The sequence below is a fragment of the Aureobasidium namibiae genome (genome assembly GCF_000721765.1).
Source record: "Aureobasidium namibiae CBS 147.97 unplaced genomic scaffold scaffold_20, whole genome shotgun sequence".
NCBI classification, from domain to species: domain Eukaryota; kingdom Fungi; phylum Ascomycota; class Dothideomycetes; order Dothideales; family Saccotheciaceae; genus Aureobasidium; species Aureobasidium namibiae.
In genome coordinates this window covers 89985-107788 of record NW_013581189.1, presented here as the reverse complement: position 1 = coordinate 107788, position 17804 = coordinate 89985, and the positions used below count along the sequence as shown (strand labels likewise).

Sequence of the window (17804 nt, the reverse complement as noted above, 5' to 3'; positions counted from 1 at the left end):
ACTCCTTTCTGATTAATAAGACATTGACTACATTCCTGCATCCTTCATACTCGCTAACCACCAGCATGTTACAGCATCAACATGGCTCCAGCGACAACAGCGAGCAAGCCCTCACTAACAACAACAGCATTTGCAGCACCAGTCTGCGCAGCCGAAGACGAAGCAGCAACAGACGACGAACCAGTCTGGCTCGCACTGCTAGACTTTGCCGAGCTGCTTGACTGTCTGGCAGAGCTGCTGGAGCCAGAAGAAGAAGCTCTGCTGCTGCTGGCACCGGAAGTTGCAGCGCTGGCCGCCAAAGAACCACTGCTCGATGCACTTCCACTGGACGAGACTGCAGCGGTAGCTTGTGCTGCGCTGCCAGTGATGGCACCAGGACCTTGGTTGCCAGTGGCGGTGTAGTACAGACTCACAGCGCTCTGGCTAGGATACTGATCACTGAGTGTCGTAGCAGCACCAGTGGCAGTCTGCGGGCTTGAATCGCTGACAGCAGAAAAGTAACTCGCGAACTTTGCCGTGGGCGTGGCAGTCGAGCAGAATTGCGAAGATGCAGAAGAAAGGATTGCGTAGTTGGCTTCGGCGACGGCTTCACTGCGTGTACCGTGGACGTATTGGCAGTTCAGACAGCCGCGCCAGTTGCTAAAGTAGCTGCCGCCGTTGCACATGCATTGTTGGTGGGCTGAGTAGTCGAGAGGTTCGGTGCCGTTGGGTTGACACGCGGACTCGATGTTGATGATTTCTTGACAGGGAGGCACTGGCGATGTGGTGTTTGGGAAACAGACTTCGCGGATGTATTGGTCGGTGTTGTCGGTCTGGCGAGCGACGAGGAGAGGGCTGTCAGAGGCAGTAGCGGCGGCGCCCAAGGCAGCGAGAGCGAGTGCGTATTTCATGATTATGGTGTTTTCTTGTATTGTTTTGTGGAACAATCGGTGTAGACGGGAGTGATTGCAGCGAAGGGAAAATGGCAGAAACGAAATAGCAAGACACACGCGACTCACCGTCGTACTTGTACTCTTCCACCAACTCGCCACATTTAATTTCCCGAGACCAGGTGGAAGCCTCTTCATCCTTCAAGGCACCATCCAAACGATATCAGGCACGCGCACCAATGACAATTGCATACCACAATATAGAGATTGCTTAAAGAGGACAAGCATGTGGAGAAGTTGAGATTGGCATGCGCCGTTGGAAAGGAACCCTGGCGTCGCTGCATATAGCAAAGTCTTTTTTCCAGATTCGGAAGGACAGGAAATGAAGACGGTGAGTATAGCCGTGGCTGATGTCAGGCACGCCTGCCTCTGCTTCCAAAGGTAGAACTTGATCTTCGGATGGAAAACGCCGATGACGGATTTGTCTCTGATGATCAGGACCGACCTTGATGGCGAAGGGAAAAAGTTGCTGGCAGGAGAATGAGGAAGGGAAGATGGAGGCGTTCTGCTGGGTCGAGGCTGCGCTATCAAGCGGAGAGGCGCCGGGCCAGAATCAACAACCACATAACGCATTTGCTCTCCACTTACGTGCGTACGAACTGCCATCGTGCTATCATGCGAAATGTCTGAGCGGCGATCTTTGTAGGGGTAATGCGGCCGATGGGTCGTCTCTCTGGTTCTCGACACAGCGCTTGTGCAAGAGTATCGATGGATGGGAGCTTGTTGAACAGAGCGATAGCGAAAGCCCCGCGTATCGACGCCATTACTGTATAGTATATGCTACGACGAAAAGCACCAGCGCGTGTCGAAAGTGGGAGGAAAATACTTGCTTCTTCTGTAATCATGACGCTTATGGTATCCGTGATACGTCATTTTTCATTGATCCAGGTTCGAGCAGAAAAGTCGTGGTATAGATGTATACATGGAGTCGTCCTTTGGACAAAGCTTGAAACAATATCGCGAATCGAGGATAACTTCACGTGTTATAGGAGTAAGCACTTGATACTTCGAAGGTAGATGATTTGCTACTCTAAGAATAGTCAAGAAGTATATGAGCCCACACAGTCGAGATATTGACCTCGTCGTTGCGGCCTGAAGTTTTAGAGTCTCGAAAATTGTTGTGTCAGGTACCACCCTGTCAGACATGTGGCCTCGGCTGACGGCCAAGCCCTGATGTCATGCCCGAGCACCGCGTGCTTTCGACACGTCTTCCGTCTTTCACCTCCTTATCTTGCGACGTCAACTGACACTGTTCAATTTTGGCACCAGTAACGATCCCGATGACCACCGGTCACCTAGATTCACTCGCGAGAGAACCAGCTTGCGCGGACTGTTCTCAAGATTGTGCTCTCGTGAACTCAGCTGGGGCTGAGCAAGACGCTCAACAGCGAAAGCAATCAAACATGCACGCAAGATCCCAGCAAAGATCCGCGCATCGAAGACGATAATGTTGGACAGGAGAAACCGAACATTGAGGCATAATCTACGTACGAACACCGTGTTTCTTACGTGTGATTGTATACTCTAACCAAACTTCTCCAAATCATTAGACTCCATCAATCTAGCCTCTAGCACATAACTCCCAGAAGAAAAGCCACAGTCCCCTCTAACTGTAGAAAGAAACACGACTCAAGCCTACGGATCAACGACGCGTATTCAAGGGCGATTCGAGCTCATATACCCTCATGCTAGTCGGCAATTCTTTGCTTTCTGCATGGTTCGGCAACTCTTCCACTTCATGATCAGTTGGCATTTCGAGAAATGTGTAGCCCTCACTTGTCGATTGTTGTTTTCGAAAGCCTCTTTCCGGACCGATTTCGGTGTCTTCCAATCCTTCATCTGATGATTGTTGGAGTGTGCTTTGTTTTGATTTCTTCCTGACCAGACAGAAGATGATTGCGGCGATAATTGCAATGCCCGCGACAACACCAACCACCGCTCCTCCAATTGCACCGCCAGAAATGCCGGGTTGGTGTTCGTTTGTTGTGGTCGTCGATGTTGGGTCTGCAGGGGCTGAAGAGGTTGAGTTGGAGGCCTCGGTAGCTTTTGTTGCCGTCCAATGGCCCGCCCAGGAGTCCGCGAACAGAGTCTTGTCACTATAGACCTCAAGCGTTGTCGCGCTGTTGGCGATGTCCTGAGGTTCCAGTCCAAGTCCTTCATTCGCGACTCCCGGTCCGGGAGCTTGAGCGAGCCACATTGTGTTTGTGTGGGTGTTGTATCCTAAGAAAGCAGCTTGCAGGAAAGCGCGACCGAGACGCCATTGATCCGCAGGCGTGCGATCGAATGGAATACACGGGAAATATTGCACTGGACGAGTCACGACCGGAGACGTGAGGGTGAGATTGAGAAGCTTGAACGGGACCTTTATCGTGACGTTGGCCTCATCGCCAGGAGCCGGAGTGAATTGGAAACCTAGGTATGCCGGAGAATTGATGATCTGCTCATAAGACGGATCAGAAGTATTCCAAAGGTAATAGTTGGTCGTTGAATCATAGTAGACTGGCAGCTTCTGAGCTAAATTTGAACATGTTTGAGCAGGGAGATGGAGACCTGGCGGCATCGGATCCGGTTTCACGCTCAGCGAACTTGGCTGTCCGAGGACATTGGTGAGAAGCTTCGATGCGTTGCCAAAGGAGAAGGGGCTCGGGCCGGTCTCGACATCCATTGTGATATCCAGCAATGTGGTCATATACCCGGCACAACTCGTGTAAGGTCCGATGATCCGTCCTTTGTCATAGCCGCCGAGAACGAGCGAGCCGCTATAATTCAAAGCTGCGGATCCGATCTGCAAGCCATAGGAGTACGAGGGTATGATGAACTGGTTGTAGAGAGAGCCAGCGACGATCCATGGATCTTCAGACCCTTTAGCATCGCTCAGAGCTCGGATCTCCTTGTCCATGCCGCTGTTGAGTGCAAAGAAACCAAGCTCGGGAGCAGCTGTGACTTCGTTCGGATACTTGACAGAGAAGGTATCGATACTAGCAAGATCGACATCGTAGACGGTCTGTTGCTTTCCTGCAGTGCCAATGGTAACGGCACCTGGGTAGACTGTACCGGTGATGTTGATGAAAGAAGGTGCATCCCAGATATTTGGCGGAGGTTGTTTGATGGGGATTGTGTCTGGATCCCACACTCCTCCGTTACCGCATTGGGGACCGTAGGCTCGACAAGCCGAACTCGATGGTATGTATGATGCGTAATAGCTGCCCACCAGAAGGTCTATTGAGACCTGTTCCGATTCGATATCAGTGCTGTTTTGATTTCCGCCCACATTGATGGTTATCGCATTCCATGGTCCATCCGGTCCATAAGTGTTCGAGCTCCAATTGACCGCAAGATTTTGTTGTGCCGTGGTGACGCGTATCGCACACAGTATCGCGGTGGCCATGGCTGTACGAGGGCGTGAATGGACGAGCGCAGACATCTCAATGGATTCAAAATGTACAGAGATGGAAAAGAGGAAAAGATAGAATAGACAGGAAAAATCCAGACCTACATGGTCAAGCAAAAATAGCTAGATGCGGCCTTATGCCCGGTTTTCCATAGAATTCAAGTCGGCGACCTCGAGAGTGTAGTAGCTAGCCTATCGCGAACTGATATTAATAGTATAGTGCACTGCATATTGAGGCTGGGGGGCCTTGCTCCGCCATGGCAATATGGCTATACAGCGGCATTAATCTCAGCCTTCCGAATCCCACATCGAGTTTGGCTCGGATTTCATGCCGCAATCACCAACAGAGCTTCTCTGCGCGGGATTGCTCCTCTTTGGAAGAAGGGTGATCTGTTATTAGATATACGACTGAGCTTGTGCCAAAGAGGGGATACAGGTGGGGTCGTCAATGGCGTAGTTGACCGAAAGGTAGATTGACGAGAAGAGAAGACGCTAAATAACTCTGAGGGGCGTGCTTCGATCCTTCGCAGTCGCGAGCTTCGACTGTGCCTTAGAAATCCATGTTACAGAGATTATGACCGGCAGGCATGACCAGGGAGATAATGGCGAGTGCTCTGAATGTTTGCGTCGACGGAGCGTGGGTTGTCGACAGGCTGGGGAAGAAGCATACCTAACGAACAGGGAGGGGATCCACAATGTGTGGGGGCCTGTGTGACCAGACTCCGACGCGCCGGTATCGAGACCCCCACCTCCATGACGCCTTTGCGCGCGAAAGCGGCGCGTCTTTGCCAGCCAAACCAAAAGATAAGAACACAAATACCACGTGCGATGGACTACAGAGAAAGCAACCAGCATACTCCTTGGAAGACGAAAAGTATGGCATGGAGATGATGAAGGAAACGCTCGCTCTCAAGGTTTGACGAGACGCTCGTGGTGCTGCAGTGTACGCCAAAGTCACGGAATGAGCACAAGCGACAGCTCACATTTGCATTGGTGTTACACGCGCATTGGAACAACATTGTGTGATTATTGTTATGCTACGCTAAACCTTCAAATCTACTCTCCTGGTCTCAATGAACTCATCGAGGAGTCTGGAAATTGAAAATGCATCCAGAACCGAATCCGACGCCAGCGCCACCAACAAGATTCACTTTACTGTGTATATCTTGCCTCGAGATAGCTCACAATCTTCTGCATAATGTCGATATCGATGACACCAGCGCTCGTGAGGGAAGGAGAATGACGTTGAGCAGAGTCTGTTGCGAACTTCAATGATTCGCGAGGCTTGTCGTTATCGTACTTGTTTGCAAAGAAGTCGACAAGCTTTACCGAAGGATTCTGAGATGGGTCGGGATTGGATGACCGAAGACGTCGGATCCACTCACGCTGGCTGACTGCTTCGAAAGGAAGACCGGCCTGGGAGAGAAGAGGTAGCAAGTCCCTTGTCCAGTGGAAAGAGTTGTGGTTGACAATGTTCATGACACCACTGTCTGCGTTGCTGAGTGCGATTTCAGTGCAAGCATTCGCGACAATGTCAACAGGAAGCCATGCTGGGTTCTCGTCGAGTGCAGGCAATGCACCGGTCGACTTTGCAGACTGGAAGATTAGCGGAATCGCCTCTGTCTCGTTCCAGACACCATGACAAGTGTCGCCAATGATTTGACCAACGCGCAGGACGCGGCACTTCATGGTGGTCTGCTTGGCAGCACGATCACACAAGTTCTCGGCGACCAGTTTTGACTGCGCATAGCCCATCTCTTGTGCATACTCAAAGGACTTAGGAAGGGCCTCGGGAACGATTCCGCCGGGTGTACGGGCCGTTGCACTGACCGAAGAGCAAAAGTTGAAAGCCGCAGGCTGAGGTCTTTTGGCTCGCAAACACAGTGTCGTGAGATTGCGAACACCCCGGATGCAGTCTGCCTCGAAGCTCTCAATGCTCTTGTTGAAGTTGACAGACCATGCCAAATGGATTAGGTGCGTGATATCTTGCGAGATTGCTTCATATCGCTCGGAACCAAGGCCGAGGTGTTCGTCAGCAAAGTCGGAAGGATAGGCGACGATCTTGGACAAAGCAGCTTCAGAAAGATTGTCGAGGACACAGCGCTCGCGCAAAGAATGGCGAATTCTTGCATCAGCGTCTTCGGTATCCTTGGCCCTGACAAGACAGTAAACCTTCTTCGTGGTTGGCTGTGCTGCCAAGATGGCGACAGCATGTGCGCCCAGGGAGCCTGTAGCACCCGTAATAGCCTTCGAGGTGTTAGCTGGAGCTGGTCACGAGAGTATGAGATGTACCTACGATATATGCGCCATCAGCTGGCTTGTCGACTGGCTTATGCTGCTCAAATACGGCATACTTCTCGACCATAGCGGCCATGCGCGCTTCAACGCTGAGCTTCACTCGTTTGGGTGCACCATGTTGAAGTCGCAGGATCTCATTAGCCATCTCGTCCAGCGTGGGAAAGTCGAAGACGAAGTTTCTGCCGATGTCCTTCGCCTGGACTTTGAGCGTCTTGATGATGTTACTCCTTGCTTGAATAGCTTGAAGAGAATCGACACCAAGGCTGAAAAGATCTGTGTTATTGTCGAAGCTCTCGCCTTGCTTGAGCTGGACTCTCTGAGAGAACTCCTTGCGAAGGAACTCGAGCAGATCGTCTTTGGGAAGTACAAGAGTTCCTGACTGCTCATCGGCGTATGCGGCTTCGATCTGGCTTGAGAAGTCCCGGTAGAAAGCGGCGCGAATGACAGTACCCTTGTCAGTCTTACGGAACTCAACGTCGCGAGGCAAGACTTTAATCATCTCCCGCGATAGATAGGCGAATGAAGGTGCAACTTGGTTGGCTTCGTTGACATAAGACATGACTGCATCCAACAAAGCCCCGTCCGAGAGTCGTGTTGTAGCAGAGGGGACTACGAATGCACCAAGTCGAGGTTTGTTGGCACCAAAGACTATGGCCTCAGCTACATGCTCGCTTTGTCGGATGACCCCTTCAGCGATTAGAGGGTTTGCCTTCTCGCCGTTCTCAAGTACCAATGTATCGTCCAGACGAGCATAGTAGCGCCATGCATTTGGGATAGTAGGGTGAGGCTCGAAGAGATCCTTGGTTGCGTATGAACCGTCGTCGCAATTGGTCGCCACTTTGGAAGGCCAGCCTTCCATGACGCACAGCTCGAAGAGATTGGGACCCCGGGCCTCCATCTTGAGATATGGCTCCAAGTTGGGACCCACACGCAGCCAATCCCAACCTTTGTCTTCCTTGTGATTACGGAACGAAGTCATGAGCTGACCGAGCTCCGTGGCACCATAGTGTCCCACAAGATTGACACCAGAGTCAACAAGTCTGTCACCGATAGGCTTAGGGCATGCAGATCCGCCGAACATGACGATGTCGAGGTCGCTGAGCAGTTTCAGACCTTCCTCGGTCTCGCTGAGAAGCTTCAGGGCGTATGGAACAGCGTACAGGATCTTGATATCCGGATGCTCTTTTAGCGTCGCAAGCAAGTGCTGAGATGTGAGAGGCAGCTTAGCATTGTAGATGTAGATCTTCTTGCCAGCCCAGATCGCTCGGAAAAGACAACAGATGCCGTGGTTGTGGTAGAGCGGCAGAGTGATATGGCCAACGCGGTTGAAGTGTTGTGAATAGGCATACAGCGAAGCCTTGTGTGTTTGGAAAATTGGCTTTGGAAGACCTGTCGAACCACTCGAATGAATTATGAAGGAGATATTCTGAGATTCTCTCGATGCGTCCAGGTTCGCAGGCTTGAGGTTGTTGCTCGTGGTAGGCAAAGATGTGGTGTCACAAATCTGCATGATCTTCAAACCGGGCTTTTGGCTCATCAATGCAGAAGCGGTGGCCTCGAAAGCCTCATTATAGATGAGTGCAGTGGCTTTTGTTGTCGACAGGAGAGACTCATGAGCTTCATCGGTTATCCTGGTTGAAAGCAGCAGAACTGAGTGTCCTAGTCGCGAGATTGCTAGGAAAGCTACCAGATAGCTAAAGTCTGAGGGACCCAAGAGTCCAATGACCTGCACTGGATCATCTGATGTCCATCTTTGCGCAATGGCGGTTGCGTAGAACGATGCTGCCCTTTCAACAAATCTGTCCAGCTGGCTAGGTGTGTAATCGTTGTAGGATGTGCCTTGCTCAGGATAAGCGATGATAGGGGCGTCTTTGCCTTCTTGCGAAGCTCTCAACCTAACAAGTTCGTCGACGGTGGAAGGTGTCTGTGTATTCGCAGGGAGAACTTTCTGCTTTCTTGTTTCCAGTACTTTTATGCTTGAATACTTGCTGTCAAGCATGCCGGATCTGCTTGAAAGGGAGAGTACGTCGGCCATTGTGAGGTAAGTGATTGAGTGGTTGAGAGTATGAATGTGCAAGATTTCAGTCCTGACAGTGTTCAAGGCATATATACAAACGCATCTTTGCGACGTGGAACCGGCACGACCAGACTCCGGCTACGTACCGATCAACGTTACTTCCGGGGGGTACAAGCGGAGAGCGGAAGTTGAAAACAGTGGCGTTGTCAGCTGAGCAGTCTGCTTCCGCAAACGTTTTACTTGCGGAAGTTGTGCGGAAGATACAAGACAACGCCGACCTTGAGTCGAGTGCAACGTCAATTTTGACTCTGGTGCTTCCTATTGGTGCGGATGTGAGCTCAGCCCCCAAGCCCTATCTTCGACATCCCACACAGAGTGGCTCCAGATTTTCTCATCCCCAGTGGGGACCCCATGCGGGGTTGCTGGGCACGGCAGGTATCCGGTATTGACCGAGTAGTGTCTGAAAGTGGACAATCGAGTCCAGGGCGCCTCCATCTGCCAGATATATCTCTGCTGCCCCAGACACCAATATCGCTATTATCATCTCACAGGAGTTCGCTTCTTCCTTATCAATTCATTGAAACCTCATCGAGGCATTGTTTTTTCCTTCAGCAAACATGTCCAAACATCTAAGCACCCAGCATGACGGAGGATCGTCAACCTCGATCTCCAAGGATCTCGAGAAAGTTAACGTCTATGAACACAACAAGTATGCTGGCATGGGCCTCACCCATGAAGAGACCGACTTCTACGAGAATTTCCCCGAGGATCAGAGAAAGGCCATGATCAGGAAAGTCGACTTGAGACTTGTCCCTGTTCTTGCTGTACTCTACCTGTTCTCTCACATTGACAGAGCCAACATCGGCAATGCCAAGATTGAGGGCATGATGGAGGATCTTGGCATGTCTGGCATTCAGTACAACATCGTGTATGTTCATCGAATCGACCTGATGATCGTAAGCTGATCTTCAACACAGTCTGTCCATCTTCTTCATTCCATACATTCTGCTGGAGGTACCCTCCAATGTCCTGCTCAAGAAGTTCAAGCGCCCTTCTCACTACATCGGCATGCTCGTCGTCAGTTGGGGTACCATCATGACCCTCACTGGTCTTGTCAAGAACTTTGCCGGTCTTATGGTCTGCAGAGTGCTTTTAGGCATTGCGGAAGCAGGCTTCTTCCCAGGCGCCGTGTACCTGATCACTCATTGGTATGCACAGAGACAAGTCCAAACTCGTCTTGCGCTTTTCTACTGTGCTTCCGCTCTTTCTGGTGCCTGTTCAGGTCTTTTGGCTTTCGCTATCTCAAAGATGGACGGTCTCGGTGGCAGACCTGGTGTTCAAATACAAGCTGTAGATGATGGGCCACGCCGAACTTTGTACATATGATTAGGGGTGAAAGGCCCCAATCTCACGCGAAGGGATATGATGTTTTACGAGTATTTTGTTCTATAGTACAACCTATTATTTCTATCAAGCTGTTTTGTCACTCTATCGTGTATCACATTACCTGTGAACGAACAATCCGCCTCATAATGCTCTGATTCTACAGTCTGCATTTGACTGTGAGTGCAAAGTGATGTCGGATCCCCATTGTAGTATCGACTCTCGAACTTTCCAGTACTGTGCTGTAAGTATGATGTTTAACTTTACAGAAGCTATAGTAATAACTATTCTAGTTGTTAAGTCGATAAACTTAGCTTTTACGTCCAGGTCAAGACCTCCATGGAGCACATCTGAATCTGGACAACGTGTTCCAACATATCTCCTTCGGCTAGCTCCTACTCAACCCAATCTACCAGCCAGCACTACTGTCGTTGCAACGAAGAACTACTCAACCATAACAAAGGCCATACCAGTCAATCATACTGCAGTGCTATCGTTATCGACTCGAAATTGCTTGTACAGGGTATCCTACTGCTCGCCAACCGCCATGGAACGATTCAATCCGCCGCTGCCAGAAGGCGCTAAGGGTCCAAGACATCTCGACTGTTAAAGAAGGTCATAGAATTTGGAAGAGATGTGTTTTTTTTTGAGATTGGGTCTATTGGAGATTTCATGCATTTTTTATGTGTTCTCAGGTATTGTTCTACACCACAAACTTTGTCTTGTTCTCCTCCCCAGCTTCTTGTGCGATCTTCTTCACTGCCTCATCGCCCTTCTCACCGAAGATATCGTATCCCCATCGGGCTGGGAAGTTGAAACGCTTGTGTCTCTCCAGCGCGTTGAGCTTGTCGAAAGCTCCGGTGGGCAGCTCCTTGACCTTTAGGTTTGAAGCAATTCTGTGAGGGGTGACACTCTTTGGCAGAACAACTGTGCCTCTTTGTACGCCCCAGCTTCCAAGCACAACTCCAGGGTCCATATCAAGCTCTTTTCCGACCTCATGTACTTTGGCGTCGTCGACTGTGCGTGGCTCCCCGGTCTGGTTGTTTCCGAGAGGCGAGTAGGCTTCGACGAGAATGCCTTTGTCTTGGCAGAACTTGAGAAGGTCGGGTTGCTGAAGGTAGGGGTGTGCTTCGATCTGGTTGGTAGCAGGGACCACCGATGTCTTGCTCAAGAGGTCTTGGAGTTTCTCGATGGTGAAATTTGACACTCCAATGGCCTTGACCTTGCCGGTCTTGAGAAGCTTCTCCATGCCTTTGTAGGTATCTGCTGGGTCGATGTTGTCAAGCTTGAAAACGCCTTGATCGTCTAGAGGGAAGAACTTGTCGCCGGGAGCAAATGCACACGGCCAATGCATAAGGTAGAGGTCAAGGTAACCGGTGTCGAGATCCTTGAGGGACTTGTCGAGGGCAGCCTCGATGTCTCCGGGTCTGTGCTTTGTGTTCCATAGTTTTCCAGTGATGAAGATGTCTTCACGCTTGACTCCCGACTTCTTGATACCAGCTCCGACTTCGTTCTCGTTTCGGTAGATTGCAGCACAGTCGATGTGGCGGTATCCTTGCTTCAAAGCCTCCTCGACAGCGCGTTCGACCTCGTTGGGAGCGGCTTGCCAGGTGCCAAAGCCCACGGCGGGAATCTTTGCACCGGTGTTGAGCGTGAAGTGTTCTTGAAGCATATTTGTAGGTAGGTAGATAGGTAGTGAGATGGTGCGGCAGATCGTCTGGAGAGAGGCTCTCGACTACTTATGTACTGGATTACTTTCCAGAGATCCTAACTACATCTTCTCTTCGGTACCTTGATGGCCTACGGAAGGAGTTCCACCTCCACCTCCACCTCCGCCAGATGTCCGGAAGATGCGGACGCTGCGGGACATGCGGACACAGATGTTCCGTCGAGTGTGCTGCCCCACTCTCGCCTAGTCCCGCACGTGCAAGCTTCAACCGATCACTACCCCACTTGAGATTTGCATCTTCCGCAACATCTTTCCACCATGGCTCTCACTCCGTCAACGCATCCCGACTCACGCGTCACTGCTGCAAGGCGACGTCGCGAGAGTCATGATGCAGCTTCAGATGCCGGCGATGGAAAGAGACGCAAGGTTCAGCGCGCATGTGATAGTTGCAAGTCACGCAAGCGGAAGTGCTCGGGCGAGCAGCCATGTCCGTTATGCGTCTCGCAAGGCTTGATTTGTACTTACATCACCCCTCATGGAAGGCACCAAACGGCTCAACCTACCAATCATCTTGCCATTGGTGCATCAAGTTATAGTCTTGGCTCAGATACCCAATCTCAATGGCCAGGACGAACTGTATCTGTGACGAGGCCGGGAGACGCGTTCAACACTAACGACACTTCTCGAGCTGCCTCGCCAGATGGGGAAGGCATCACGCCTGCAGGCTATCAGGGACCAACCAGCACTTTTTCAGTGAGTCCCCATGCCTCAGACATCCACCAAAAGGTCACTGACATTGCTTGACAAGTTTCTCCGGAGGGCCTGGCGGAGGTTTGGTATGGCAGAGCTGTCTGACCCGAACCAGGAGTCGAGAGAGGAAGTCTCGATATTTGCATACGGTGACAGGAGGGCTCCAGCTCTATCCAACACCAACGAACTTCAGCTTCCAAATCGAGATGTCACGAGTGCTATGACCAGCCGATACTTCGATTTCGCGGCTCCAACATACCGCTACCTACATCGACCGACTTTCGAGTCATGGCTACTCCGCTACCACGAGCAACAGGATTCGCATCAGGAGGGTCCACAGCCTATACGCCAAGCTATCGTACTCATGGTACTTGCCACTGCATGTCTGTATAACGTTGAGATCAGTGAGATAGACACACCCCCTTCGACTCCAGCCGAGTCACGTAAAGCCGAGAGAAACGACAGTCACCTGCGTATGGGCGAGACGTTATATCAAGCGGCTCAACAAAAGATAACAAGCGAGGCTGGCAGACCATGTCTAGAATCTGTTCAGGCGCGGCTGGCCACTTCTCTTTACCAACTCAATACCTCGCGGTTGAACCAAGCATGGTACACCCTAGGCAGCACATACCAGCTCGCTCTGTCCATAGGCATCCATCGAGCAAGAGCTCCGACCTCCGGGGAGCCCAGTAAGATTGTCCGAGAATGCCAAAGACGCAGTTTCTGGGCTGTCCACATGCTCGACACATACCTCAGCGTCATGCTTGGAAGACCTCCTTACATCAATGATACATATGTCGACCAACGCTATCCCGAGATCGTCGATGACAGCGACCTTCTCTCAGCTGGCACGATAACTCGCTCGATTCCAAAGGACTGCATACAAGCCGCTCCGGTCATGCATGCGAAGCTCACACGCATAGTCAAGGAAGCCTTGAAAGAGCAGGCTTTGGCTCACCCTGCTCGCGATCAACACATGATCGCAACAGCCCAACGATTGGGCCTCGAAGTCGAGCAATGGCAGAAGCAGCTACCACTTTTCCTCTCGGGCGGGATTCATCCCTCGAGTCTGGTCCCGATCTTTCGTAGACAACTCACGGTATTACAGATAGGCTGCGCGCACGCCATCATGATCATTACCAGGCCGCTACTTTCGGGCCAACAAACAGAGCCAGCTCTGATGCAGCCGCATATCGAGAAATGCTTGTCTGCCGCCAAATTCGTCCTCGATCTAGTACTTGATCTCGCAGTAGACAATAACCTCATCCCGGCATTCTGGAACACGCAGTACGTCACCTTCAACGCCTTGACCGTCGTCTATGTCTGGATCATGCAGCGCAAACAAGGTCGCCTTTCCATTGTCTCCACCCAGTACGATGAGACGAGCATGTTCGAGTTGGCCAAATCAGTACAAGCTCATCTGGCCAGAGCTACCCATACGAATGCACCCAACTTACGCTATAGTATCATTCTTGAAGAGCTGCAGCAAGAACTACAATGCATACTGAACAGACCAGAGGTCGACTATACACGAGCTGCAGTCGAGGGATTTGCAGATGATCATTGCCAACCGGAAGGCGCAGGCTTGGCGCTTGAGGCAAGGCAATGGGACGGGTTGGAAATGGACTTCCCTCTGGACCCTGAATTGTGGTTGCAACTCGACACTTTACTCTTCAGTACCGTCGAATCGGAAGTACTCCGAGATTGATCTTGAGCATAGAACAATCCGCCAAAGACAATCGGGCTTTGTCTTTGTTCCAAGCGGGGGTCAGCGACATGGAACAAAGTCTCCGTTACGATCTGCTTGCTTGTGTGTGGTTCTGCAAGAACGCTAAGCCTTTTGGTCCGGGAAGCTTATTTGAGCTTGATGCTGGTGTTGTGAAAATTTGATTGACACATGAGGTCTGCGGCAATGATGTGCTGAAAATACTCGTCTATCCAAGCAACCAACACCTCCAACGTACGATTGAACAATAACTCTCCGATATGTCGTTATTCTCAATCAAAAATCCTCAGGTTCCACCGGGCAGACACCTTCTTGATCCGGTTAGCAGCAGGCTTGACTTAGGCAAACCGACCGACCGTGCTTTGGAAATGTTTAATTACCCGAGGTTAAAGCACGCCATCTATCGAATCACGCCCTACCAGCAAAGTTGCAAGCTCTGAATTGTCGATCAAGGTCCTTTGTCCGGACCCTCTTTCTTATCACGTCCATCAACGCCCTATCACGAAGCACAAATCCTCGCTTCCAATGTCTGGTCACCCTATACGTTATCCTGAGGCACAATGGCGAATACGGCAAGCAAGTTCCGCGATCATGAGATGTTGAGAGACACACCGTAGGGAGAGGGATAAAGGCTTCTCATAGCCTTCGGTCTCCTCGTAACTCTTATCTCTTCAAGCCCGGCAATTTGAGTTCACGAGTTGCACCATGACGAAAAGTGTCAACCAGGTCTCGATAGAGCCTATTGATGGTCCTCAAGCGTCGGGAGCTGACTATGAACTCGCACCTTATCAAGATGCGACCCCGACCTACAGTGAGGCGACTGGGAAGAAAGGGGCACTGGAACCAGAGATCACCGCTGTGCCAACTACTCCAGACAGCGCCAGCGACAACTTCGACAAGGCCGACGATCCAGATCATACCATCGTCACCGGAGCCGATGCAGCAGTCCACCTTCTACCACTGCGCGACGACGGTGACCCTTCTGTGACCTTTCGTGGTATCTTCCTGGCGTCATGTCTCTCAGCTTTTCAAGCTGTCATGAACCAAATCTACACAGTCAGTAACTACTTCGAATGCTCGACGTGAGCGAATGCTGATGAACCTCAGTTCAAACCTACACTAGTCACTATCCAAGGCACCTTCATCGTCCTCATAGCTTATTTCGTCGGCAATGCTTGGGCTCGATTCCTCCCACGCGGCGATCGCCACTTGGCTAAATGGAGAGCAAACAATGGCGACAGTAAGCCACCGTTCTGGATATCGGCACTCGTCTTCCTCAACCCAGGACCTTGGGGTCTGAAAGAGCATGCTATCTGCTCCATCACCGCTACCTCCGCGTCGAACGCTGCCGCCGTCTCGATGGTCTTTGCGGCACAAAATCTGTTCTACGATCTGCCCATCAGTGCCACAACAGTCGTTTTAACCATGATCTCGATTGGATTGTTTGGCTATGGCCTCTGCGGTCTGTTGCGCCCTGTCGCCGTTTGGCACGTCGACGCCGTGTACTGGAGTAGTTTGCCCACAGTCAAAACTCTGCAAGGCTTGCATTGGCAAGAAGTAAAAAACTCGAAACCGCTGCGATACTTCTGGTATGCTTTCATCAGCATGTTCATCTACGAATTCTTCCCCGCATACATTTTCCCATGGCTAAACTCGGTCTCTGTACCTTGTCTGGCTTCAATGAAGGCCACTGGTGAGAAGGCCGCCGTACTAACCAACCTCTTCGGTGGTGCTACCAATAACGAAGGTCTGGGATTGTTCAACCTGTCATTTGACTGGCAATACGTAAGACTTACTTCACCGCTCAGGAAGAGTATCACTAACCTCCAGACTTACAGATCACTTCCTTCAACACTTCTCTTCCATTGGTTCTCCAAACGCATGTTGCGATCGGCGTCTTCGTGTGTATGATGGCCATGTTGGGCATCTACTACACGGACACCTGGGGATCAAAGTCACAGCCTTTCATGTCTACACAGCTTAGATCTCAGGAGGGAAAGAAGTATCCTATCTCGAAAGTCTTCGTGGGCGGTGTTCTGGATGAAGCTGCCTTGCAAAAGTATGGCATTCCACAATTGACTGGAAGTTTCGCTTACGCCTTGTTCATGGCAAACGCTGCAGTGAGTTACCAGCACGCCGAATTCTTCTGCTCCAGTGCTTGAATTAATCCTGTTGTCAGATCGGAGCCCTCATTGCTCACACTGTCTTGTTCTGGGGCGGTGACATCAAGCGTACATACAAGAGCGCCAAAGCTGGCAGGTACGATGACAGACATCATGTTCACATGGCAAAGAACTATAAGGAAGTTCCCTGGTGGTGGTACATGGGTGTTCTTGTCTTCGCTTTCGTCCTTGGCCTTGTTGTTGCGATCACACAGAACATCACAATGCCGGTATGGGCTTATATTGTCTCTCTGATCGTCGGTATCATTGTTGCACCATTTGTAAGTGCATTCGATCAGGTCGTGCTTTCTAGTAATGTTTAGCTAACGATGTCCACGCAGAGTGTCTTGATCTACTCACGCTTCGGTAATGGTATTGCCACCAACAACCTATCCAAGATGATCGCAGGTCTGGTACTACCCGGCCGTCCCGTTGGCAACATGTATTTCGCTGCCTGGTCCCACAACGTCATCACCAACACTGTCAACCTTTCCAACGACCTGAAGATGGGAGAGTATCGTAAGTACTGTCCACTTAAGCCGTCCTAAGCATGATCTGACCCAGTGTACAGTCAAGATCCCTCCTCGTGTCATGTTCATCACCCAGATCTACGGTACAATCCTGGGCGGCTTCCTCAATTACGCTGTCATGATCTCAATTGTCAGCGATAATGTCGAGCTTCTAGCAAACGGCAATGGTAACTCTTCATGGAGTGGTGCAACCATCCAGTCTTACAACACCAACGCAAGTTCATGGGCTCTTGCCAAGTATCTCTACAAGGCCGGCAAGACCTATGCAGTTGTACCCTACGGTGTTGCCATTGGTGCCGCGTTTGTCGTCGTCCATCGCATCTTCGCTCACGTACGTATCAACTACTTCGATCTGTCTAGTATGCTCTCTGGCTTACATGTTTATCACTGCAGTTCGTTCCCAGAATTCGCAGGTTCTCCACCTACGACCTCAACATGCCTCAATTGCTTGCATACGCCGGTTATATCCCTTACAACCAATCGCAGACTTGTGTTCTTCTGAGTCAGATAATCGCTGGCTTTTTCACCCAGTTCTACCTGCGCAACTACCGCCCTCGAATCTTCAAGGATTACTCGTATCTCATCACTGGTGCCTGGGATGGTGCTAGTCTTTTGGCTCTGTTCATCTTGTCGTTTGCAGTATTTGGCGCTGCTGGAAGTGCTAAGCCTTTCCCGTGAGTAATCCTGCCTCTGGTGTATTCTATCTTAGCTGATTCACGATACAGATCTTGGTGGGGCAACAATGTCAATGGAAACTATGATCTTTGTCCAGTACCTGAGTGATCAACGACAGAGACTTACGCGGGATGGAAGATTGGGGACAAACAAGAAGATTGTTAACATATTTGAAGATCCAATTCACTAGGAGAAGTTGATGGAGTAACTGCTATTCATCTGTCCCAAGCACTGTGTCTTTATGATGTCATCTCGCTGCTGCTGCCTGGCGCTT

At 50.8% G+C, this 17804-nt stretch overlaps 7 protein-coding genes across 7 annotated transcripts; 3 read left to right on the top strand and 4 right to left on the bottom strand.

The window, feature by feature from the left end:
* Positions 1-68: 68 nt before the first annotated feature.
* On the bottom strand, positions 69-890 carry M436DRAFT_55798 (uncharacterized protein; the record flags this gene model as incomplete). Its single annotated transcript, XM_013568201.1, has 1 exon — positions 69-890. The coding sequence occupies one exon, from the start codon at positions 888-890 to the stop codon at positions 69-71; it is 822 nt and encodes a 273-aa protein (XP_013423655.1).
* A 1681-nt stretch (positions 891-2571) lies between these two features.
* Positions 2572-4317, bottom strand: M436DRAFT_67114 (uncharacterized protein; the record flags this gene model as incomplete). Its single annotated transcript, XM_013568260.1, has 1 exon — positions 2572-4317. One exon carries the CDS (start codon positions 4315-4317, stop codon positions 2572-2574), a length of 1746 nt encoding a protein of 581 aa, XP_013423714.1.
* Positions 4318-5472: 1155 nt separating this feature from the next.
* On the bottom strand, positions 5473-8617 carry M436DRAFT_55586 (putative NRPS-like enzyme; the record flags this gene model as incomplete). Its single annotated transcript, XM_013568165.1, has 2 exons — positions 5473-6567; positions 6617-8617. 2 exons carry the CDS (start codon positions 8615-8617, stop codon positions 5473-5475), a joined length of 3096 nt encoding a protein of 1031 aa, XP_013423619.1.
* A 737-nt stretch (positions 8618-9354) lies between these two features.
* On the top strand, positions 9355-10021 carry M436DRAFT_56094 (MFS general substrate transporter; the record flags this gene model as incomplete). Its single annotated transcript, XM_013568252.1, has 2 exons — positions 9355-9563; positions 9613-10021. The coding sequence occupies 2 exons, from the start codon at positions 9355-9357 to the stop codon at positions 10019-10021; spliced, it is 618 nt and encodes a 205-aa protein (XP_013423706.1).
* Positions 10022-10721: 700 nt separating this feature from the next.
* M436DRAFT_67111 (aldo/keto reductase family protein) lies at positions 10722-11690 on the bottom strand (the record flags this gene model as incomplete). Its single annotated transcript, XM_013568259.1, has 1 exon — positions 10722-11690. One exon carries the CDS (start codon positions 11688-11690, stop codon positions 10722-10724), a length of 969 nt encoding a protein of 322 aa, XP_013423713.1.
* A 420-nt stretch (positions 11691-12110) lies between these two features.
* On the top strand, positions 12111-13929 carry M436DRAFT_20192 (uncharacterized protein; the record flags this gene model as incomplete). Its single annotated transcript, XM_013568154.1, has 2 exons — positions 12111-12440; positions 12496-13929. Coding segments are annotated over 2 exons (1764 nt in total), but the record flags the coding sequence as incomplete, so codon positions are not given.
* Positions 13930-14868: 939 nt separating this feature from the next.
* On the top strand, positions 14869-17638 carry M436DRAFT_56002 (OPT superfamily oligopeptide transporter; the record flags this gene model as incomplete). Its single annotated transcript, XM_013568237.1, has 8 exons — positions 14869-15219; positions 15271-15948; positions 16002-16283; positions 16343-16606; positions 16667-16844; positions 16897-17186; positions 17249-17529; positions 17581-17638. 8 exons carry the CDS (start codon positions 14869-14871, stop codon positions 17636-17638), a joined length of 2382 nt encoding a protein of 793 aa, XP_013423691.1.
* Positions 17639-17804: the final 166 nt, after the last annotated feature.